Raw genomic sequence first — 25,681 nt, 5'->3', positions numbered from 1 at the left:
CTCTCATTACCAATCATGTGAAAGAATATGTTTTGACTAATACATGATGATACAAAATTTGCCGGGAAACCGCCTACTAATTCATATATTTGGTAAATTTGTTTCTCTCATGGTCTGTGAGAGATATAGGGTAGTCCCATATACATCTTTCTGTGTATAGTGCTTGTAACTTTACGAAGAATGGGCCAAATTTCTTATCATTTTGATGATTCCAGAACCTTGCAGATGCTAGATGCTAGATGATCAACCTTTTCTGATCGATTCCACAACGTTTCTTTCACAATGCAATCGCATGACCATAAATGGTCTTTACCTTTAACAGAATTACTATAATTTTTATGTCAACAATCCAGATCTTATCACATTTCAGGTGGACAAATACACTAAACATATGATAGTGCTAGAAAATAGAAGGTGAGAAATATCTGACCAAGAACCAAAAAAATATAAGAAAGAGAGAAGGAAAATACTATGAAAGAAGGTTAGGGACAACATTACGAATTTTACACAACTATCCCCAAACTCATGCCAGTCAATCCGGGCAAGCCTTTACTTAAAACAAAACCGATTGAGTTGCATTACTCTACAAAATATACAGTCTCTATCAATTTTCAATATGCAAATTGCCACGCAAATACAAAAGATAAAGAGGTGGTACAGGTATATAAGAATTGCACTTCCAATTTGTTGTATAAATCTTACCTAACAGTCTGTTTTTTTTTTCATGAGATGCATGAGAGAGAAGTTTGTTTGGAAAAAAAATATGGAAAAGTATGTCAATTTACCAAAAGGTAAAATTCTATATTTATGTATACATGAGATACAGAATGTGACTTAACCCTGCTTTCCAAGAAAGTCCGTACAATGTCTATCGAATCAGTCGACACGATGTTTTTTACTACAAAGGCATAACACCTAGCCTCACCATGATAGAAGGAAAAATACATTTCACCAAATGACGTTCCTATGCTATCTCTGAAAGCTCCATTTAAAAAATAAATGTTAAGGTTACATTGTGACCACATGCACAGTGAGTGACCTTATCAACTACACGGACTACTACCTAGTCTACTTCTTCTTCTTGCGTGACTTTTTGACCCCCTTGTTGCGGCTTCCTCCTCCCTGCTGGCCATGGCCGTGACCTCCCCCTCCTCCTCCTCCATTGCCATGGTGACTGTTCCGATGGTGACTTTGTTCGTTGGCCGAGCTCTGGAACTGATGGAAAGCCCCGGATCCGAATATATTGTCAAACATCTCTTCGTACCTGAACGTAACGTAAAAAAGATAAGTAGATAACAGTATGAATGTATATTTCCTTGTCTGACACTTCCACCTGACATCGCCATTACCATCACCATTTTTCTCAGTGTTATCTACATCATCAGTATCATCTTCTAAGTTACCATCAATGTAATCATAATCATATCACTATCCCTATCATGATATGATCATCATCAGCAACTCTTAACACCATCATCTTTAGTCTTTACCATTACCAGTACTTTTATCACAATTATCACCACTATCATCATCTTTATCATTATCACTACCACGATTATCATCACTACACCTACCACCACCTTCACCATCATCACCACTATCATCAATTTCATTATTTTCACAACCACTACCATCATCACCACCACCACCATCATCACTGCTATAATCAACTTCATCATTATCACCACCACTGTCATCATCACTACCACCACCAACTTCAACATCATCAACTTCATTATTTTCACCACCACTACCATCATCACCACCACCACCGTCATCACTGCTATAATCAACTTCATCATTATCACCACTACTGTCATCATTACTACCACCACCACCAACTTCACCACCATCACCATCTTCATCATTATTACCACTAGTATTGTCATCACTACCACCACCATCTTCACCATCATCACCACTACCACCACCACCATTACCATCACCACCATCACCACCATTACCATCACCACCACCGTCATCATCATCATTACCATCTTCATCATTATCACCACTACTATCATCATCATCATCACCACCACCACCACCATTACCATCACTACCACCACCACCATCATCATCATCTTCATCATTATCACCACTACTATCATCATCACCACCACCACCACCACCACCACCGCCGCCGCCGCCGCCGCCGCCGCCACCACCACCACCACCGCCACCAGCACCAACACCAACACCACCACCACCACCACCACCACCACCACCACCACCACCACTATCATCTTTATTACCCTGCTGAGTGTTGCTGCCTCTGTTGTTGACTGCCTCGACCACCTCTCTTGACCTTACACAGCAGACGACACGAGTTAGCCTCTAACCAATCAAGGTTCTGACAGGCAGCCCATTCTGTCACGTCGTACACCGTTCGTTCATCACAGAGGTACACAAAGATCTTGAAACCAAGGTGCCGCGTCTCCTTCCATAGAGCCCCCTGATGAGATGCAATGAAAGCAGTATAGAACATATTGGTGGATAACGTGGGTGCTCGGGGGGTGGGAAAGGGGGGAGGGGGTATAAGCTTTGCCCACATGCATAATCCCGATGTGCTTACTAAATTACCAAATAAAAATAAAAGATTCTTAACCACTGGAATGAGGAAACTATGAAAGAGGATTAATATTCACTCAGGGACATAAACTGATCAGTGCTCTTTGCCTATCATATTTTGTAGGAAACCAGTTAAGTGGACAAAAAGAAAATAGAAGAATTTTATTCTATATTGCACCAATATGCATGTACTTGAAAAAATAAAAATAAAGGTGTTCTTGTGATAGCTAATGTAGTTTCCCTGAACTTCATATCGTGAAGAATACAACATTTGAAGGAAAAGTGATGGAAATGCATGTTGCAATCTACAGTGGTAGAACTGATAGCAGTCATAATCTTACACATGAATGCGCTTAATAAAACATAAAGTTAAAACTCGAAGCCGTAAAAGTCAACAATTCCCTAAGTCCAATCAATTTTTGGAACCATACTATGCAAAACATGTGTTATTAACATTTCCTAAGTTGAATTTTGCCCAAGTCTAACAATTTTTTGCCCTCCCAACAGAGTTGAATAATGCAGAAATCTGTACTCGGTGTGTGTAACATGTACATGCTGGGGCCTATTACAAGAAATCAATAGACATGGCATACATGTAGATGCTTGAATACTTCAATTCTATTTTAGTACTTATGATATCAAACATTTTTTTCATTTTCTTGTTCTTCCTAACTTCAATACTAAGTTAGGGGGATGGGAAGAACTTCTGCTTGTGCAGGGCCTTTGCTGTGGAATGCTTTCCATCGAGAGATTCGTAATAAGCAGATCAGTTGAAGTGTTTAAAAAATCTGAAGGGTCTCATGAACTTACATTACTGACTGGGTGCCTGGTGTTATGAGTTGCACAGAATCTAGCAGCAGAGATGGGTAGATCAGTCTCATAGCGCTTGTGGGATCTCCTACATACTCCACAGGGCATTGCATCGGCCGCCTGAAAGGAGAAGCAGGGGGTCGGTTAAAATAAACCCTGCTACACTGTGAACAGATGACATCCTTATATTTCTTACTTGATGACGAGATTGACGACTTGGTGTCTTAAACATTTCTGCAAAATGGATATGGCGCTTTACAAATAGTCATTATTAACCGACTTTGATACATTAAAACAGGACTTCATGTTCTATTTTTCATCAGTACATCATGGATTTGGATCTATAACAAAATGCTATCATGACACTTTGTAAAGCATAGAAGAGTATATTTGTACAGTGTTTGCACTATATTAATGCACATTTATATCATTACTACCAATTTCTGATCTGTATCTTCAATACTGATGTGTGGAAGATTTGAAGTCTTAACTCTTGCAAAATGCATCATGAAAATCAACTACACAAATAGCTGGTGTGTAGAGATATTCTGAAAAAGCAAATGAACTAAGAATAAACGCATATCTAATACTAAAAGGAGAGAGCTAGAAGGAAAAAAAATGAATTCACATAAAGAATAGAAACTTCTGGATGTATTGTCTCATGTTCCCTACAACCCATCCTACTCTAAAACACATTCTTACCTCTGCCATTTTCTTGAATAAATCGTTGACCTGTTTTTCAGAAGTAGAGAAAAGATCAAAATGAAGACTATGAACTGCTTCCCAATATTACAAAATGGTCATGCCTGTTCTAAATGTCAGCTTAAAGCCCCACTGTCCTACTTGTAGCTACTTGCTCCCTCTATTTGGAAAACAATGCCTAATCAGTGACCATTGGTCCCCCATGATCCTCTTTTTCTTAAGTTAATTGAGAGCTGAGTTGATGAGATAGCCACCTGTCTTTGACCACGCTGTGTGGTCTAATCCCTCCTGGCCAAACTAGTACAGCCGGCCTTTAAAAGAACACCTAATCTGTAATATACATTTCAATCAGAACTGTTGATTCCTGTGAATTCATCTACACCTGTAGTCACACAGAAATCACAAGACTCTCGCATTGGTTTGTATATAAAGCAGTAACCCTCCCCCCCCCAAAAAAAAAAAAAAAATACATAAAAAAGTAATAATAATCAATACTCCATTAACATCAATTCAGATCAAGTTATGAACTTTCAAGCTTGGAGGGGCATATCATTTAACCATTAGAAGGTCCGATTAAGAAAATTGCAAAAATTGCATAAATAAGAGCCAGTAGCTACTCAAATGTTAATGAACATGTGCGTAGATCTGTAAGACATTATTGTTCAATAATGAAAACAAAGAATGAGAAAGAATGAGGATTTTGAGCTCTGGCTGTCAACTGTAGTCTCAGGAGTGCATACTTTTGACAAGCATGATCAGGATGCCTCTCCTTTCCACCAAGATATTGGACGAGCAACAGGATACCTTCAATACTCATCAACATTTGAGCGGCAAGATGCCTCATTTTTGCAATTTTCTTTCAAAGACTTGTTGATGTCAAATAAATGGCTATCCTCACTCATGCACGAATGGTATGATTCCATTTGCATATCATCTTGAAGAGGATTGACTTATGTTTGCTTTTTTGACATAAGAAAGATTAGTTTATATTGAACCTCTATTTGAAAATCTTAACTAAAGATAGTGTCTATTTTTTTTTTTTTGGGGGGGGGGGGCAAGTGACCTTGAGTTTTGACCTTGTCACTAACCTTGTCTTGTAGATCTTCCTTGTAGTCAAGCTCAAAGTCATATTCAGTTCTTTTAGTCTGAAAAAAAGAAAGAAATTCCATCATAAAAAGTGCATTTGAAAAGTAAAGCATAGGTTGAAATATACAAAATTAAGATATCGTGGTGACCTTGCCTTGCACATGTGGATGTGGGTGCAGTATAAAATGGCAGTATTTATTCACCAAACTTGATCAAAACGTGCCTTCCCGTGTGATGAAAAATCACCAAAGGAAAAGTAAAATTCCTGGATAAAGTTGAATCTCTAAAACTCGTGACAACCACATTTAAATTATACTCAACAATAAACCATGTAGCATTCTGTAGCTAATCATGTGTCAGACCAAGAAGTAATACTTCGACATGTTGTTACTTGCTATAAAAATACAAAACATGCCTTACCGTGTCACTTAGTATTGCATAGGCTTTCTGTAGAATCTGGAAGGCCTCATTGGCTTGAGGTTGATCAGTCTGTTTGTGACAAATAAAATGAAAAGAAACTCAAGGATTATTTATACAAAATATAAACCTGTAAAAGCAGACACAATTTTACAAATACCATTAAATATAGATGATTCAATATGGCATGTTCCATGTTTTTCTGGAGATTGTTGACTGAAAGGGCTACATTTTTACAATTGATTGTGGACATAAGTATTTTTTTATTACTCACAAAGTGCCAGATAAGATTCCCTCTTGGCAAATTTGAATGTGTGTGTCTGTATGACCGACAACATTTTTAATTCTCCTGCTTCAGCGGAAAGCAATTCAACTCGACTAAATGATACCTTAGAAATATAGAAACATACAAAAAGTTCAATTTAATTTGAAAACATATTTATTTATTTAGCACTTTGTAAAATCTCACAATTACGAACCAAATATTCAATTTCCACTCCCTACACTTTCTGTTCTGTGAAGCGCATAGAGACATGTAATTATGCCTATGTGTTATGCGCAATACAAAGACGTTAATTACTATTATTATTACTACTAATACATTTCCAAAGAAGAAGAGGGGGAGACCTTGTAAAGGCTTTCTAGATGACTTAATCACAGAATGTGGAGCAACAGGATATGAAATGCTGAAACGGATGGCTCAAGACTGAGGTACTTGGAGAGAGACTTGATGTAGAAGTAGAATTCTGTTTGGGTCACTAAACTTGTCATACTGACACTATCTATTATGAATATATTTCCAAGGGGATGGGGGTTGTTCTCTGTAATCCGGTAGTTTCAGGGGGATATTTTCGACTCACCTTATCAGGATGGACGAGCATGCATTGCTTGCGGTAGAACTTCTTGATGTCATCCTCCGGGGCATCCTCGGCCACTCCTACCACCTCGTAATAACTACCAGGATCACAGGCAAGGATGCGATGAATGGCTGCATGCTCTGAGGGTTCACAAAGTTGAGAACAACACCACGGATTCATATATTTTGTTAATAATGTATGTAGCATTATTAGTATAGTATTGTATTGTATTGTATCTGTATGTTTTTATGTTTGGGGTTGTTTGTTTACAAGTTTTTAATTTGTTTTAGCAATCCCGGTATCTGTAATGATTTCATTTTGATTTTTATCTTTTGCCGAATAAATGTGAATTGAATTGAACGGAATCACAATCATCGTTAATGATAAGCTAGCAAATTTCCTCTATGCTAGGCAAGGTCTCTTTTTATTCATGTTCATTTGTTTAGCATTGTCAAGAGGAGTTTAGCTTTATACTCAGAACATGAACAAGATACGATTGGACATAATAAACTTGAATGACCCTTTTTCACAAACATGAAGTAATACCCGACTAATACATGAAAAGGTGCCATGTACAAGTATCTTGTGAACAATCATCGACTAGAAGGTCTAATAGGCATTTCCATGGAACTTTCACTAGAGGGTTTGGGTACAAGCTAGTGGAAAGTCTAGAGGAAACAAATACTGAAAAATTCTTTCACCATCAAGAAAATGAAACATCCTACTCCCCCCCCCCCCCCCCAAAAAAAAGGATGATGATGATGATAATGAATGATTTACCAGTGCTCGGAAGGTCAATATTCTGGGTCTGTTTCTTCCTGGGTTTCTTTGTCCTGGCTCCTTGCCCCTGCTGCCCACTGCTACCCCAGCCCCCATCACCAGACTCTCTCTGGTGGCTTCGATGAGAGCTGAAGAACCCGTCGTCATCGTCTCTAGGGGATTTCTCCCTGTACCACGCCCACAATTCCCATCCACGGCGGTAGGCAAACTTGCAGGTGTCCCTTGCGCTAGAAAAAAAGAGAGCATTGGAAGGAAAAATATGTTTTGTAATCAATTACTTTAAAAAAATTGAAAACGTCTCGTAATATCTCATTAGATTGTTAATAGAAGACTACTGAATGAAGAATACAAGCTCCCTTTAATAACATGTTCATGTTTTCTTGAATCTAAGAAAAGACATGCTTACATGTATACATTGATCTAGATATGATTTCATTTCACGATCTTTTTTCACTTCAAATTTTCTGAATGGATCATATTTCTGAGAACCATAGTAGATTAATGAGGAAGTAAAAGCAGGGGAAAGTATACTTACAAGGCCAACACGAATGAGAGTATGACAAGACAGAGGAGAATAGTGAAGAGGATTAACCATGCAACTCCATTGCACAGCTTCTTGCCAAGATGAAACCACCATTCTGTGAGGAATAAAAAAAAAACCTTTGTAGCTGCATTTTCATCTACAATCTTTAAAATCAATCATAATAGAGAATTCATGCATCATTTAAAAATGTGAAATGATCTATTCACTCAAGAAGCAACAAGGGCTATACAAAAAAATGCAGTCAAATAATCTTCATTGCACATTGTTTTGCTCTAGGTAAATTATCAGATAGTTTTCATTAAACTAATATGATCTGATGCTGTTTCCCATTCACAACTTCATTACATTTGGGAGGTAAATTACAAAGTGCTGAGGTTATTTTTTTGTTGTCCCCTCTCAATTGCTCTCTCCTATATAAATAACAGTAAGAGTGAAGAATATGTATTAGTTCTTCAAGAGTAGATCATTGTTTCATCGAGAATTATCTACTTAACTTCCATACACTGCATTGTAGCGCACTCACCATCAGTGATTCCCCTCGCTAGGTCTTCCTCCAAGTCGCTATCTTCAGCGCTGTCCTCCTGGGAAGGTGTCCGAGGTCTATCTTCAGGTTGGCTAGGCCATGGCCTTCTGGGTTGTTGGGTCCCTGGCCTTCTTGGTTGTTGGGCGCTGGTCCCTGGCATTGGTCTGTCTTTAGCTGGTCCTGGTCTCTTGGCCTTGGACTCCTGCTCTGCAGACTTGGGCTTACTGTAGGTTGCTCTGGTTGGACGCTTGGCATGTGAGGCACTTGATTGGGGTTTCCCCTGCTGTTTTTTCTGCTCCTGCTTTTCTTGCTGTACCCTTTGCGCTAGCTTCTCCTGCTGCCTCCTCTGTTCCTGCAGCTCCTGTTGTCTTCTTTGTTCATGCATTTTCCGCTGCTGCTCTTTCTCTAGGTGTTCTGCCTGGGCTCTCTCCTGCTGTTTCTTCTGCTCCTCCCTTTGCTTTTCTTTCTCTTTCGACAACCAGGAGTTCTTGAGACCCTCTCTCAATTCTGCAAAGGCACTTGCATCAAAGACCTTTTCCGAAGGGTTATTTCCACACTGATCAGAAACATTTGGTTGTTTAGTTTGAGAAAATGTTTTCTCCTCTGATGATGCAGATCCTGTGCTCTGGTTGACACCAGAAGGAGCTGATCTGCTGTTTGAGCTTGATCGAGAACTACTAGGAGTAGACGACTTTCTGTAACAATGTGCTGAACAACCAAAAGGATGGTGGAAACCATCCATATGAGATTCACCACTGCATCTCCTCTCTCCTCTTCCTTCATCAGAAGAACTCTGAGTCCCACTCGAGTCCCGCCTCTGGGTAGTCCCACTGGAGTCCCGCCTCTGGGTAGTCCCACTGGAGTCCCGCCTCTGGGTTGTCCCACTGGAGTCTCGCCTCTGGGTAGTCCCACTGGAGTCCCGCCTCTGGGGAGTCCCACTGGAGTCTTGCCTCTGGGGAGTCCCACTGGAGTCCCGCCTCTGGGATTGGTGTGTTGTTGCTTCCTCCACTTTTGGATCCGATGACCTTCTCAAGACACCGGTGTCATCATCCTTCTTATAGCTGTACATCCTGGAAGGTCGGGGATCCGTTGGTGAAGCAGGCTGCTTGATTGGTTCTCTGTGATGCTGAGAAGACGTAGGCTCTGCTTTCATGGCAGAGGTTTTGCTAGCTAATGCATCCTTTGCACTGGATGAAGGCACAGTTTGGGCAGGGTGCAGAGGTAGATCTTTGCTTGGGACTGTTCCATTTGCCATTCCTTCATTCTTACTGCTTCTCACAGATTTGGTCAGGTTGGCTGGTTGCTGTACAGTTGGACAATCAGGCAGCTCACTACACTGTTCTGACTCTGCTGCCTGGGCAGGATCCTTTCCCTTGACATGGTAATCCAAAGAAACATTTGAACGGCTGTTTTTAAGGATTCTCGCTGCTGATAATGAGTTTGTTGACTTTTCTGCTTCCTTCTTCTGTTTCTGCTCGGCTGTTTTGACAGGTTTTTGACCTCCAAATATCCTTTTGGGGTCAAAGAACAGATTGTTATCTCTGGTACTTGTCTTCTCTTGACCCTGTATCAGCGTTGATGTAGATTTAGGACTGGTGTGTTTTGAGCTTCCTGTGGTTGTTGGAACTTTGTTGCTATTGCCTAATTTCAATTCATCAGTTAGTTTCAATTTCTCTATAGAGCTATTACCATCTGATTCACAACTTGGTGTTTGATTCTGCACAGGGGTTGACCTCATACCCTTAATAAAATCCTCCTTTCTGTTATTTTGTGATGTATCAATGACATGATCTGTCACATGTCTGGAACAGTCTGAGCTGTCATTCTGTGATGCTATACGCTTATCAAGAGGAGCCGCTTGGGCACTCTGCTCCTGGACATTCTTAGATGACACACAGGGTTTTTCTGAGACTTCTTTAGGTTTACCACAGTATGAAACACCCAATGACATATCATCCTTTATTCCAAGGTTTTCTTTGACTGGTGCAGATTGGAAAACTTTTTCAGAGAGAGTAGATTTACTATCACACTCGTCACATATACTGCTTTCAAGGCAAGAAGCATGATTTACTGATACCTGGTCCATTGGTGGCACTTGTTGACATGAGGTTTTGGAATTCACTGCATGTGCTTTGGAAGCAAGGAGAGAGTTTGCACCTGCATTGTCTGGTATACATGATTTACTCTGTGATGACTTTGTAGGTTTGGATGATTGCACAATATGTTCAGACGAAGTGCTGTTCAGAGATTTGGAAGATAGTTTAGGCATTAAACCTGTTCTGTTGGTGACCAGGTGAACATTTTTGTCTATACCCTCCGGTTGCTCTTTGGTTTTAACCTGGACTGTCTGTTTTCCACAAGATTCAGTTTCAGATTTATCAGCTGGAGCCATGCTCCTGCGTTTGTCCCGAGGCAACTTGGGTTTCCTCTTACCCGGTCGGATCTTGCCATTGCTCAGTGTCTTCCGTGTTGTTGTTCCAATTTTAACACCGTTGCTCTGCTGTGCCTCCTGTACAGTCACTGGATCCGAGAGAGATCTTACTTCTCTACCTCCCATCCGATCCCTCAGATCTGATGAGTCTACGTTAGATGCTGTTTCTTGGTAATCTCCTGTGGAGTCACATCTTCCAGGTTCTTGTAAGACAGTCTTTGCTGGTACATGGCACTCTCTATCCGTTGCCGGGACATTGACTGCAATATTCCCTATATGGTGACTGGACACACTCTCTCCACATACTGGACCGAGTTCTTCAATCATCTGTGATGGAAACTCTCTACCTGTCCCTACCTGTATGTGTAGATTTGAATCTATGCTGCTCTCAGGGGTCAGAGGTTCAGGATCTTTGTCGCGATACTTCTGAAGGAACGTTGCAACTACTTTCCCATTCAGTGAGGCTGCTTTTTGAGAATTGGCATGTGACTTCTGTTTATGAGCACTTCCAGCTGGAACAAACTCAGTGTAGTTGAGCCCTTTCTTCGCCCACTCTCTTCGCTCTTGCCTGCCTTTCATGTCCTCTTCTTCATTTTTCCTAGCTAATTCGTCTTCCTGAAGTTCCCACTCATTAACTGCAGGATTGGCCATATTCCCAACCATCTCCGGTCCGCTGGTGGGCTGCCAGTTTTCAGCTTGCACTGAGGAATACTCCCCCTGATTCCAATTCCAGTCTGGTAATCCTGAGACGTTGGCGTCGTTCACACCGTCACAGGGTGACCAGGCGCCACCAGGTGTTGTAACGCTGCTTACATCACCATGGAAACCAACATCATCATGTCCATACACCTGCTGGTCATACGTTCCAAAGGGTAAACCATTGGTGGTTGATTTAGGAGTGTGCGGCGTATCATGATACCCTGAAGCTGTTGCTGTGGTCTCTGAAGACCAGTCACCTGCTTTCTTCTGGTGGTTCTGGACTCCTGCACTTGCACCCGCCATCTCGCTGGACTTCATCGACCAGATACTATCAAAGGGTCCAATAGAGTAAGGCTCCTTCAGGTGTTGAGGTGGGGCTGCTGGGGGTCCAGAAGGATGCCATTCGTCTGTGGAATGGGTTGGATAAGACAGTCCATTTGGAGTTTGGCCAAGGCCACCGGAGTGCATCTGGGGGCTTGTAGGCATCTGATGCTGTTGATATGGCGATGACGGATACAGAGATTCCTAAAAGATAAAAAAAAAGGATGAGGACATTTACCAGGAGTGAAAAAATGAAAAAAATCTGCATTGATTAGTTGTACATTTTAAAAACAATTTAATCAAAGCACTTCCACTGCAATAGACCAGTTCACGGTAAGCACATTACTGCAATGACCCCGAATATCCATAGATCTTCAAAACATGAAGAGGTCCCACTTTGTACATTTTGAAATAATCACTCCTACAGCGATGGAGGTGCTATATAAATAGCCTTTGTTACCCCTTTTAAAAGAATACTTTCACCTGTGTATCATGGAGTGCACTGCTTGTGCACGAATGAATAATGATTACATAACATAACTTTCATTTTGTCTACGGTACTTGTATTTCAAAATTTGTAACCGTGAAGTGGCTTATTATTCAAATCTCTTTCCCACAGAAATAATTAGTCTACTAAAATTCTACTGATTAATCACACTACACTTCGGCATACACTAATACATGGTGCAAATATATGTGATATATTTAGCACATGATCAGACATGTATAATACAAATACCATATGTGGGTGGAAAACTAGAAATGCTCCCACGTTAAATCAAATTTGAAAATTTACACAGCAAGATGTCTATATTAGGAACAGGGAAGTAATTCATTGTGAAGAATATTATATATTTGTAGATACCATATGGATAACCATGAAAGATGTGCACCATGAAAAAAGTGCATCATATATTAATTCATATTATAAGATGATGACGTGGATCCTAATCAAATGATTGGTTGAAAGCGTACACGTGACCAGGCATTTATTTTGCCTAAGGTGTAATTTGGATAATGACTGGTCATTATCCAATTCTAATGACCGGTTATAAGTAAAATCATGTTATAAAACATCATTTTATAAAACAAATAAAACATAATCGTATAAAACAAATAATACACATAATTTTGTTTGGGCATTAGTAAGATTACCCACACTCGGTACCTTCAAAACAGTCCAAACACCCTCGGCTGCCGCCTTTGGCATGTTAGACTATTCCAAAGGTACCTTGTGTGGGTAATTCTTACTAATGCCCTCACTGCTGTGGATTATTTGTATACTAATGGCAATATATGGTTTGGAGCTAAAAACCTGCAAGGGTGCTCTGGTGAGCATCAACATTCAGGCTTACATGTATGTCAACATCATTTGTTCATTTTCACGTAGTCCAAGGAGGTCAGAGAGCCTTGATGGAATTTATTCTTCTCCCACCCTCACTGGTTAAAAAACAAACAATCCAGACTTATAAACAAACAGACATATTAAGAACTTTCCATGTAAAATACTACCTTCTCTTTCAATATAAAGTCGGCATAATTTCTGTGTCAGATTATAATTAATATAAAGCCTGTAAGTCATAGCCTACATTGGTTTTATTTTCGGCATAAAAATTCAAATGCTGTACATACAAGAATACAATTTACAAATATAATATAAATCAAGATTAAAAAAATGGCTGGAATGTTATATTCAGAGCCATTATTAAAATGGCTCTGTTTTTCCTAGAGGTCCATGCATGACAGTGCTTGTGCAACGACCCAAATTATTTTTGTTTTTCTTTTAACGGTACACTTCCTTTGGAAAGTATCTAGAATAGTACAAAGTTTGTGATCCAATGAAGTTTGAATGGATGTACAGTGAGTACTACTTGCTTGATTTTTGTATCAGCTGATTTATTGATTGATCGAGTGATTACAGAGCCTTTACACACAGGGGTAAAATTCATTTTATCTAGAGCTGTGTGAACGTCGTTTATACGATGTTCGGACAGATACGAAGTCGCGATTCATACGCCGATCAAAGCAGGCTGCAGATACAAAGCCCGTATCTAGAGAGCAAGACATTTTGTGTGTGAACGGATATACGTCCGTAACTAGACCGGGCACTGCTCTTTAAACGTTTAAAGAGCAGCGAATCTCGAACGACAGCACCAAAATTTTCTGTGTGTGAATGATGTTGTATCTAAAAAAGCTGATTAATTTAAAGCTCTTTCAAACTGTGAAAAGGGGGACAGTTCTACAGACTATATTGCGTATGATGACATTCTGAATGACTTTGAACCACTTACATTTGCAGAGGGTCTTGTGGCTGGATTTGCGCTGAAATTCGGTCTGTCACCCGACGGTCCTGACCCAAATAGGGTGGCATAGAGGCTGTCAAAACTGCAGACGAATGAATGAGATCCAAACAAAAAAATTAAGAAACATAGAATTTTGAATTGTCTGCCATAAAATCTACATATAGATTGTACTGCAAATTACACAAGTACATGCTCAGACTGAAATACCCCCCCCCCCCCTCCAAGGTCAAATTGAAATGGCTTAACACAGGAAGCAATAATTTGAATATAATGTAGGACTACATGTACATGTACATGTACAGAGTGTCCAGGTATAGTATAGCCTACAAACACAAATAATATGACTGATCCATGAGGTGTTGAATACATCTACATGTATGATTGTACAATGTCTCAATATTACAATCGTATACGGTAGCTCAATGTACATTAAAGATAAACTTGAGTTCTGGTAAAAAAAGAAAATGAATTTTCACAGAATCTAACGAAACTTACACTGAATGTTCAAGATTACAAATAAATGTCATTTGCTAAACAGTTTGGTAGAAATGTATACTGGCTGAGTAATGAGCATAGAAAGATAACGAAATCAGGGAAGTACTAGCCCCGACACCATGTGTGTTGTCCCATCTATCTGTGTAAGTGATTGTTACTTTACCAAGACTCTGCCAAATTTATGATGATTTTGATGACTCTAGAACCTTGCATTACACACCATTACTTACATGCTATATGATCAACTTTTCTGATCCAGACCACACCTTTTCTTTCACAATGCAATCGCATTACCAGTACTCAAGTTTATCTTTAAAAATAATTACAAAACATACCTTTGTATCTTTTTTATATGAGTATGTATTTTAAGGTTAAAACCTTTGTAACGCCTGGGGAGGCACAAGGAGCATTCTCTACTCCCCTGCCTGACAAAACTCATTCTGACATGTACATGTACCCCAAGTCCTTGATTATACAAATAAAAAAGGTGCCTCCCGTGATCCCCGGCCCCCCCCCCCCACTCCGAGAACGGACGGACCCCATGCGTTTTGCCAAAATGTCCTTTTCGTAACAAAAGAAAAAGGTCGACCCGTATTGACTTTACACACCAGACTTTTGCTGAAAAGGGGGGGGGGGGGGGTGCTGAAAAAGGCTCGTATACAAAAGAAAAAGGTCGAGCCGTATTGACTTTACACACCGGACTTTTGCTGAAAAGGGGGGTCGGTTGGAACACGCATATGTGTACCCTAAATAACACTGAGTGGGGGGGGGGGGGGGGCCGGGGCGTGATCACCCCAAAGAGTACCTGAACATATATGCGATCAAATTGACTTGTTTCCTTAATTTGTTTCCTTTTGTCAAATGTTTGTGTCCGTCATCAAATTTTAAGACTTGTGCCCCCTCCCCCTACCCCCCTCCTAACATACATTATTAGCACCCATGAATCTAAAGGATCTATCCACCATTCTGAGGGAATTAGTGCCAGACTTTTATTCACTGAGTGATGATTAAGCCTATGAAGATGTTACGAAAATACATAATCTACACATGTACATGTATTAAAAGAAGGCTTAATTAACACCAGTCTCTGACATGAAAGACAACTTTATGAACACAACATGTACAAGCAGTACAATGTTTATGTCTGCTACATGTAGCAGTGAGGGTTTGCTGCAGTGTGTGCATATGGTAATGTACTTGCACTTGGCGAGCACACACACACTACACTGTGCCGGAATGTTCAATGCATATTTTGAACACAATAGAGCATGACCTTCCGTTGTGGAGACTGAAATTGATTTTTAGCCAGTTAGATACATGTACTTAAACTAGTGAAGAGTACATTTTTTTAATTGACGTAATTTGACATAAAGATCATACATTACAGACACAGTTGCAAAGTACTGTATGTACATGAACAATGCATGGTTTTTCTTCCTGAATTGCCATGTACATGTTCTGTACATGTATGTACATACACTGTGAACGTTGTACATGTACTGTCTACATACAGAGCTGCCAACCTCCAGAACAAAAAATCAAGGCTCAAAATCTGGAATTTTGGGAAGAAATCAGTACTTTCCTATGCGGCGCTATGAAACTTAAAAAAACGGCATGCCAACACTGCCCAGACGCATGATTATCTGAAATTGTTGGTGATTTTACTTAAACAAAGTTGCTAAATATTGATTTTCAAATCATCACAACACACAAGTTTTCCATAAAAAGTGGCTTCTATTAAGAGAATACTTGATACTTTTCCGTCTTTCTCAGCGCGTGTTGGTTGGCCGCTATACTGCACAGCAAAGATAAATTTTTGTTGTTGATGTTGTTGTTTGTAATCTGTAATTTTAGACAACAATTCCGTACTGCCATAATAATGGTTAATTTCCGTACCAATTACAGAGCTACCAAGTGTCACGCATTAGGCGTGACATCACGCATTTGGAGGGTCTGGAAATGCTCTCACGCACGGCGCGCGCGCTAGATTTAGAAAAAAGGCTATACCTCATACGTGTGTTATACCCTCGCACGTGCGCTTGTGCGCCGAAAAAATTAAAATGTCACGCATTGCTGATCTTTGAACTTGGCGTCTCTGCAATTACGAGAAATCCATACTACAGAGCTACCAAGTGTCACGCATTAGGCATGACGTCATGCATTTCGAGGGTCTGAAAACGCTCTCACGGACGGAGCGTGCTAGATTAAGAAAAAACGCTATACCTTTACGTGTGTTATACCCTCGCCCACAAGCCGAATCATGAAAATATCACGCATTGCGGATCTTTGAACTTGGCGTCTCTGATACTAGTTGGCAGCTCTGTATTTATCAACCATGACCTAATACCCAGGACACATGCCCATTCTACATGTACATGTATTAATGTAATGTAGGTCCATATTCATATGCCCGAATTCACAAACAACGTTTGTGGACAAACCTACATGTAGGTTTATGTGCGTCATATGACGCGTTATATGACGCACATGAACCTAGGTTTGTCCACAAACCTCCTTTGTGAATTCGGGCCAAAATGTCTGTAGTGTACATACTAGAAGTATAGGGCTGGCAAAAAACGAAAGTTATTTATTCCTTCTTTTTTTTCCCCGCAAAATTGCCCAGTCAATACAAACTTGTATACATACATGTAGATAGACCTGCATGTTTTTAGTCCTACAGTACAAATAACAAAATGATTTTGGCCTATCTAGACATGGACATTTTCCCACAAAAACATGAAAATAGCATGATGCAATGATTGCAATCGCTAAAATGAGTAAATGTTACAATACAGACCTATCTAAGCCTTGCTTCTCTATATCCCCCTGAGTCTCTCTGCTGCCTTCGCACGGCATCTTGAACAATGATTGTGAATCGGTTACAGAAACATCCAGGTATGTGCCACAATTATTGAAAGGATAAGCAGGAATTCACAGAACGGCAATCAATGCAATAGACGAATCAGGTTTTACCACGAGACAATGAAAGATATGACATTTAGTACACACATGTACACCGGCATCAAGCCAGGTTGCACAATGGCTGTGATCCATAGCATTGTCATTTCGAAATACCATAAATCAATGCAGGCTATTTTGAAGGGAGGGAATTACCCGCTTTGTCTCCAGTGTCGACTCTTGTCTACATATTCCGATACTTAGGCCAATGAAACTTGATTGCGAGTTTCCCATCACATTTTTTTCAGCTCATAATGAGGCAACTGTTTCATCATTCATTATTTGCATGATTCCTTTATGATTAACCTTTTTACAAACACGTAAATCACTTTTGTTATTTCAACTTGTGTACGTATGTCTGGTTTGTTAACTTAATTAATGCATGTGAACATATTGGTTATTTTCATTCCTTAATACAAACATCAAATATTGTAAAAATAAACCACACAAACATGTACATCCAATAAATGCAAATAGAACAGTAAGTACTTTAAAGTTACTATGTCCCATTTGCAGGCCAAAAAAATGAAAAAGTTAAATTCCAACTGCATTTGAAAGATAATACTAATTTAGAACTTCCCTAAAAAAGGTGGGGCTTGAAAATGTCTTCAAGTGGGAAAATAACGACTATTAGTTGTCAAATCGACTTTAGGGCTATAGAGCCCAAAAGTAATAGTCTTGATTTTCAGACAATTGTACCGAATGGTCATACGTTTTATGCTGCGCAAAGATTCAATGAGTTTAATCTTGGCCATCACAAGAAGTGGGTTATTGATGTAGACAAATGCTCATGTACCCTTTACAACTCTTTTCATGTATGTTGTTACCAAAGAAGAAAAAAGCCAGTCAGTCACTCAATGGTGTCTGACAGTGAAGTCTAGCAAGTAAACGGGTTTCCTTGCATAATTTGAATATGAGGACACTGCTAACGTTAAAATTTCACAGATAGGACATACATGATATATTCATAATTCCTGCAAAGTTCTACAGCATTTGAGGTTGGCTGCAAAAGGGACATAGTACCTTTAAAGGTACTACATTGTATGTCCCATTTGCAGCCAACATCAAATTCTGAAGAACTTTGCAGGAATTATGAATATTTTTAATGTATGTCCTCTCTGTGAAATTTAAACATTAGCAGTGTCCTATTATTTGAATTATGCAAGGAAACCAGTTTACTTTCTACACCTCACTGTCAGACACTATTGAGTGACTGACCAACTTCTTTTTTTCTTTTGGTAATAACATACATGTAAAAATGAGCTGTAAAGGTACATGAGCATTTGCCTACATTAATAATAACCCACTTCTTGTAATTGGCAAAATTAAACTGATTGAATCTTTGCGCAGCACAAAACGTACGACCATCATATACGTGGACATTTATCTACAATATGGTCATGATTTCAAACCATATTCAACATTAACAGTTGACTTGATGGTCAAGCATCAATGGTCAATATGGGTCGACATGTGCACGAAGTCCAAATCCACACAATTTAAACCTTCCTTGTCCTAAAGCTAATGAAACATTTGTGCACAAATAATAGAAAGTTGTTGAGGGAAACTACCTTGAAAATAGATAATTTCCCACATCCTCCAGAGGCCCACATGTACCTACATGTATGCATGTCACAAGAAGCCCAGTACACCATACAGTACACTGTGGTGCTGGGGTCACTGCAAGCAGGTTTTGTGTATTTGTTTACATATTTTTGTATAACAACCCATATCCTGTGTAATAAGACTACAGACAGCAACTTTCAGCCAATTTTTTTTCTTCAAATAAAAATATGCTAGCTACCGTACAGCTGCACTTTAAAACTGACTAGAGTGTCTAGACAGGCAAGAGCGATGCAAAAACTCCCATGTTTATTTATTTGTTTACTCATTTATGCATTCATTTTTTTGAGAGAGAGATTATGGTGACAGCTAATTGGTCATACATACCACTGGTATTGCAGTTCATTGTATGCTTTAAGAATGCATTTATGTTTTGGGTGAGTCTTGGTTTTAGGGAAATTAGGGTTAGTCGCGTTTACATTCAGGTTTAAGATTTTAGGTTTAACTGTAGAGGTGCTGTGGTCTAGTGGATAAGTCACCAGTCTGCAGATCACAAGGTACAGGCCTACAGGGTTGGAGTCCCGCCGGAGTCCTTTGGCAAGACGTTAATCTACATTTGCCACTCTCCACTCAGGTGTTAAATGGGTACCCAGTAGGATGCGGAGATTAATGTGGTTGGATGAGCAAGTGTGCGCTTGTAAAATGGCGACTGGCCAGAATGCTCCCCAAGAAGTGGAGAATGTTGTGCATACATTGTGTGTGGGTAAGCCTGGATCCGATGACAGGAGTAATAATATATCTGTACAGCGCTTAGACACATTGTTGTATTGATGTATTGGGCGCTATATAAAAGTGGAATATTATTATGTACCCAAAATGGCCCCAATCATAAATGTGGAAGCCAAACAGGTCACATGTATGTATTTATTTGAACTTTGAGGGCAGCCTTTTTAAGCCTGGGTTAACTTCCACTGATATGAGGAAGGTCAAGCATCCATAAAGAAACTGAAATTGTGTAAGTTGTAACAAAATACACAAATTAATTTGGCCATAAAATCAAATAGTAGATCTGATCACAATTTCCCTTGACAACTCAAAAAGCTAGACAGATGCCTGCCAGACATAGAAATTATAAGTGGATTTCATCTATAGTCTAGAGATGCCATTAACTATACCATGTAGCAGGTGAATTAAATAGTTTATAGTAACCAGGGCATTGTTTCACGAAACTGTCGTAAGTACACCAACACCCAACTGAAATGCGTGTTAAATGCGTTCCAATGGGTTGTCGGGAAACTTGCACTTATAAAAAACAATCAATTTATAATTACAGAGATTTGCTATATCATCATGTCATCAGAGTGATCTACTGGTATTTTAGAATAAGCGATTTACAACTGTTGGAACTTTTACTCATATAAATTTAGCAAGGTCTCTTTTGCTGTGCCAAATAATACTGATCATTTTTTGCCCTTACAACTAAGAAATGTACATAATTAATACAGGTTACTTTTTCTCCAAAATTGTCTGATTAAAAAAAAAAATCTAGGAGGGGCGCTGGTCCGAGAATAAGGATCGTCCCCACAAACCAGGATCGTCTTCGTAAACGCGGACAGACAAGTCCGCAATAGAGTAAAGGAGGGGGTAATCGACCAGCTCCAGTTTTCGGCCGTTCCGTTGGATTCATGGTAAAATCCTTTTAAAATACATCGCATAATAGCATATCACATATCCCACACATACCATGCCAGAGTCACTATAGAACCACATTTGCAATGGAAAATATATCCTAAAATATCACATTTTAGCGATGTAATCGGCGGTCCCGCTACCCAAATCTGAAAAATCAAGTATCTTACGCGTGTCTGTAAGAAATATGGGTACCAGAAAATGAGCTTTATTTCAAGTATTTTTCAGATTTAGAGCCCGATTTTGTGTAAGTCGCAAGCTCAATAGTATACAAATAACGCACGTCCCAGAGTGCAATAGCGGTGAATGCAGTACGCGTGAGGTTTCTTTAGATTGGTGCCGCTCTGTGCAACAAGCCGCTTGCGGCGAGTTGACAGTGCGAACCATCTGAAGAAACCGAGCGTACACTGCATTTACGTTTCGCACAATTGGTCAAGTGCGTTATTTGTTTTATAAAATAGCGACACAAATAGCAACAAACGAAACTTTAGATCTTAAATTAGAGTCTACGAGAGTTCGATCTAGATCTAGAGTTAGGTTGGTTCTAGACTAAGACCTTGCAGGCTTACCAAAAAGTCAATGGGATTCATTGCCTTGATTAAAAATAAAATCCACAGAGGTCTACAGTGGGTCTAGAGACGAATCTACATCAGACAGCTGAAATTCCTGGCTTCATTATAAAATCCAAGAGTCAAAACAGGCCTAAATCCAAGGCAAAAGTAAAATAAAAATTTGCTTTTTATGTCTAGTAAGTCCATGCTAGAGCTAAGCTACGCCTACGTCGCGCTGGGGATCATGGTGGAGCATACAATATTAGCTACGCGTAGCCTACAATAATTGCAATGCACTCGAGGGAGCGCGTACTACACGTACGCGCGCGCACTGGATCTCCATGGTCACGTGCAATATAACTTTTTGTTGCGCTTTTTCTGCACTCATTTCTGCAAAATCGTGCTTGCATCAAAAATTTGTCAATGTCATGTGACGCGTATTGACCAATCACGATGCTTAAAATACTAGAGCCATTTTATAATATCTTATCGCATGTATTAAATCAATGCAGCCGCACACCGCAACGTACACACGATATGTCCCTCTAATTCAGATTCCAATTTCCGATCACGGCAGTGCTAGTTTTCGACCAGGCGAGCACCGGGGGAGCTCCGGCGTGGGATACCTGCTCCGCCTGCTTGTGCTATAGATCAGCGCGGAAACGCACGGCGCGCGCGAGCGCTTCCTATTGACTTTGTACATGTGGTCGAAAACTGACTCGCTAGGTCAATAACTGGCTCCATTTGCTTCATGATTTGAACAAGAAAAGATAATAAATAGGAAGTAAAGAGTCCAAAAAATAGGATTTTGTCTTAAGTGGCCGAAAACCGGCTCCTTTACTCTAATAAGAATTGTCCACATTTTCGCTGATGATTCTGATTTCAGATCCGCGCGTTGTGGCTATACAAAAAAATGGGTTCCACGGTGATTTTCTTGATGCATTTTACGTTGACTTTGTACAGAGACCTTCACGCTACGAGCGATAAATCCTCGGGAAGACGGACAACCCATAGAAAAGAAGTAGTCTAGACGGTGAACTGGGGGTATTTTATTTCATGGAATCCTTTTTTTTTTGCATCGCCAGCAAGCGGATCGAGAACCCAAAACCTGCAGAGCACCAAAGAAAAAAAATGTTTGTGAAAAATTATTTTTTTCAGATGCATTTTCCCCGCGTAGACTATTATGAGGATGATATCAGGGCTGTCGTTTAAAGCCGGTAACCGGTAAAACTTGCCGCCTATTCACCCGTTTCTTACCGGCTATAATTCCTATAATAAACCTTGCAAAAATCACAGAAAGTAGATCTAAATCAATGCTAATCCAAAATTTCCTTAATTTCGTCCAAGATATAATTAGTGCCGCACATACACGGCCGCAGTCGACGAAATCCCTTACGATCACGAACGCGACGTCGTCCGTACTTACCTAGACCTATCAATCTAACGTTACATCGCAGTTCTCCCCCACAGCGCGGCGGCCAAGCCCGCCCGTCCCTACCCCATTGCGATCCCGATGTGCACGCGAGAGGACGATGCACTGCACAAAATATATACACACTGATCATAACAAAACTGAAGCTAGCTCGAAGTAACCAAACTATCCGTTGCCGATTTGATATTTGAAGATCACGGAAACCGGGGCCTATACACGTGCGTGCAATGTATAGAGACAACGTACTTTAGATTCTGAGATGCGCAAATCGGCAACAGATTTTTGAACTCGGCTGAGTTTAGGCCGGCCACGGCCGTCCCCGGCGGACCCCCGCAGCTAGCTCGCATGATATAGGCCTATGCAGGCTCGCGCTCCGCGAATACTCAAAAGTAAATTCTTAAATGTATTCAATAATTTCATGTCAAAAAAAAATAATTAAATGAGAATTCATATGGGGAGCCAAATAAAAGTAACAAGTAAAAAAAAAAAAATCAAAATCTAGCCTCTGCTGCCCATTATTTAAATACTGTAGACTACATGTATTCAACAAATCATGATGTAGAAAGATTGAGTATGGTGCATCATCTCAGTTTAATTAAAAATTACAAAGTAATGGTACAAAGTGATAAATAATTATCAACTTAATAACTTTTCTATGAGTTATGATTGTTCATGTAATATTAAACATGAACAATATGTGTGTTTATTTATATGTGTAATACTATTAGGGTGTCTGATCGCGCACCCGATGTTGTGTGCTAAAATTCTTCCCATAGAGATTACACGCATCCCTATGCAGCCTACGTGCATTGCGCGACCATGCAAAAAAAGTCAATTTTTTTTTTTCAAATCGAGATTCAAACCTTTATCAGTTGTGATCCTGAAGGTGATAATCAATGAATGAGGTGTCATATGAAAGAGCAGGTGAATTCCAATATTTCCAAAGGGGCGTAGCCCCCGAAATTCTAAAAATATCTTGGTCAAAACAGCAATTTAAACATTGTGTCCTGGCTAACTCTGAGGTTTGTCACTTTTGAGATATGACGCCCCGATCGATAAGTAGTCCCAGTCCTAAGGAACAATTCTATGTGATTATATTTTCGCTAGCCCCCAGGGATCACAACTGATAACAGTTTAAAAATACCCTTCTCGCTATTTGGTGGATCAGCTAATTAGGAGGCGTGCGCTCCGCTCAGTCCAAACCATGGTTACATCGCGTAACATCTCCGCGCACGAACGAAACCCCAAATTATAGTGACTGAAATTATGGTTGGCAATTCCCTCGATAAACCCGGAAGTGAATACACGTTATAGTCAATGGCAATATCGCGGAGACAACGTGCGTTGTCTCCGCGATATTGCCATTGACTATAACGTGCATTCACTTCCGGGTTTATTGTGCGACGAACGCCAACCATACTAGTCAATCGCACATGTCGCGGAGACAGCGTAGCTCAAGCTGCAAGTCGCGGATTGGCTTAGCAGCATGCGTACGATATGCATACGCTTGCATATCGCGCGATACAGCTGTTTGGCTAAATTTAGCAAAACAACATCACTCTGCGTGGACGTCTTTTTCGTCGATTTTGACCAAAATGATATGAATATACCAGCGTGTTGGAGGGGCTGTAACTTTTGATAGAAACATCGGTGAGACTTGAAATTTGAAATGTATTATTCTGATAACATTTTTTATTCAAATATCAAACAAAAATGGTGAAAAACGATCCCAAATTGAAAATTGAAAAATCGTTCAGACACCCTAGAAGGTAGGAAAGATAACTACAAATTTTCTTCTTAGGTATGCACCAGATTGCACGATTTCAAGTGGAAAATCCCAAAAGGTCCCTACCGTGGGAGGGGGGACACCCCTCCCCCCCTCGGTCGCTTCGCTCCCTCGGGCTTGGTCGCTTCGCTCCCTCGCAGTGATGGTACCTCCTATAAAATTCAAATTACCTCCTTCAAAAATAATTAACAAGACCCCTGGATATCCTCATTTATGAGCACGAACGCGATCCTCATTCTCAGACCAGCACCCTTAAGGCTGCAGGCGATGCATCACTAGTATAATTTCAATGACATAAATAAATTGTAATATTTGTACTGTGTCTTTCTGCAGCTGTATAATGAATATGTGGCTACACATTGCATTTTCCTAATCCTATTTCCCTTCCCTTCCCTTCCCTTCACCCACTGCACCCAATGGTTCCCATGCCATGTCTTACCCGGGAGCCGCCGCAGCTGCTGAGCCTGACGATCGATTCTTGGTGTTTGGTTTCGGATTAGCCCTGTATCTATCCATCTTCAGCAAAACCTTCAGGTTCCCGACAAACCTATCTTCCTTCTCGTTTAGAAAACACGACGATCAATTCATATTTCAGTCCCAGGCGCCCGGCCAAACAGTGCGATTATACAGTGAAATGAATGGACGGCCGACATGCATGCATGAATGAAAACGAACTGATCATGTCATATTGTGAAAACGATCAACTTTCAGACGTTTGTAATAATTGATTTGCAGAATAATTAGATTTAACGTCTAAACCGTAATGATCGTCAAATTTTGAATTGTAGTAAAAAATATTTCTGTTGATTTATATCACACAGTTTATAAATTAATTCCTTATATTGTTAATTTTAAGACTTAAATATACCCTTTAAGAACATGACATATAGTACATGCCTGAAGAATAGACTACAAAATCAGAAGCAAATCCACCCAGAAGGGCCAAAGTTTACTTTTTATTTTTAATACTTTCGGTATATCAATTATGTTTCTTTCTTTGCAAATGCTTCAAAAGCAGCTTTAAATCAAAATTAGTTACGATACTTAGATGATAAAATACTCATTAACAGCTACAGCTTTTGTTTTCTCTCCGTCTTTTCTTGCATGTACTCCAGATGAAAGCTATATATAACCACAAATCACTTATTATATGTCGATCACCA

The 25,681-nt window shown here is 39.9% G+C and overlaps 1 protein-coding gene across 2 annotated transcripts; it reads right to left on the bottom strand.

The window, feature by feature from the left end:
- Positions 1-764: 764 nt before the first annotated feature.
- On the bottom strand, positions 765-25,209 carry LOC100893278 (titin homolog). Of its 2 annotated transcripts, none has more exons than XM_030996119.1 (12): positions 24,958-25,209; positions 14,033-14,126; positions 8,291-11,945; positions 7,759-7,861; positions 7,224-7,450; positions 6,447-6,583; positions 5,590-5,658; positions 5,172-5,228; positions 4,084-4,113; positions 3,382-3,501; positions 2,256-2,455; positions 765-1,264 (listed from the first exon to the last, which is right to left on the bottom strand). In XM_030996119.1, exons 1-12 carry the CDS (start codon positions 25,032-25,034, stop codon positions 1,069-1,071), a joined length of 4,965 nt encoding a protein of 1,654 aa, XP_030851979.1. In that variant the 5' UTR covers positions 25,035-25,209; the 3' UTR covers positions 765-1,068. The 2 variants fall into 2 exon arrangements, with proteins under 2 accessions (XP_030851979.1, XP_030851980.1); XM_030996120.1 differs by lacking the exon at positions 24,958-25,209 and adding an exon at positions 17,337-17,663.
- Positions 25,210-25,681: the final 472 nt, after the last annotated feature.

Source organism: Strongylocentrotus purpuratus, unplaced genomic scaffold, assembly GCF_000002235.5.
Source record: "Strongylocentrotus purpuratus isolate Spur 01 unplaced genomic scaffold, Spur_5.0 spur5_scaffold_3, whole genome shotgun sequence".
Taxonomy (NCBI): domain Eukaryota; kingdom Metazoa; phylum Echinodermata; class Echinoidea; order Camarodonta; family Strongylocentrotidae; genus Strongylocentrotus; species Strongylocentrotus purpuratus.
This window is presented reverse-complemented; position numbering and strand designations above follow the sequence as displayed.

Excerpts from the sequence above, each read along its gene's own strand:
- LOC100893278 (XM_030996119.1), bottom strand. The coding sequence starts at position 25,034 with ATGGATAGATACAGGGCTAATCCGAAACCAAACACCAAGAATCGATCG. Across the intron at positions 14,127-24,957 it reads GCAGCTGCGGCGGCTCCCGG|TTTTGACAGCCTCTATGCCA; the intron begins GTAAGACATGGC and ends ATTCGTCTGCAG. Across the intron at positions 2,456-3,381 it reads CCAGGCACCCAGTCAGTAAT|GGGGCTCTATGGAAGGAGAC; the intron begins GTAAGTTCATGA and ends GCATCTCATCAG.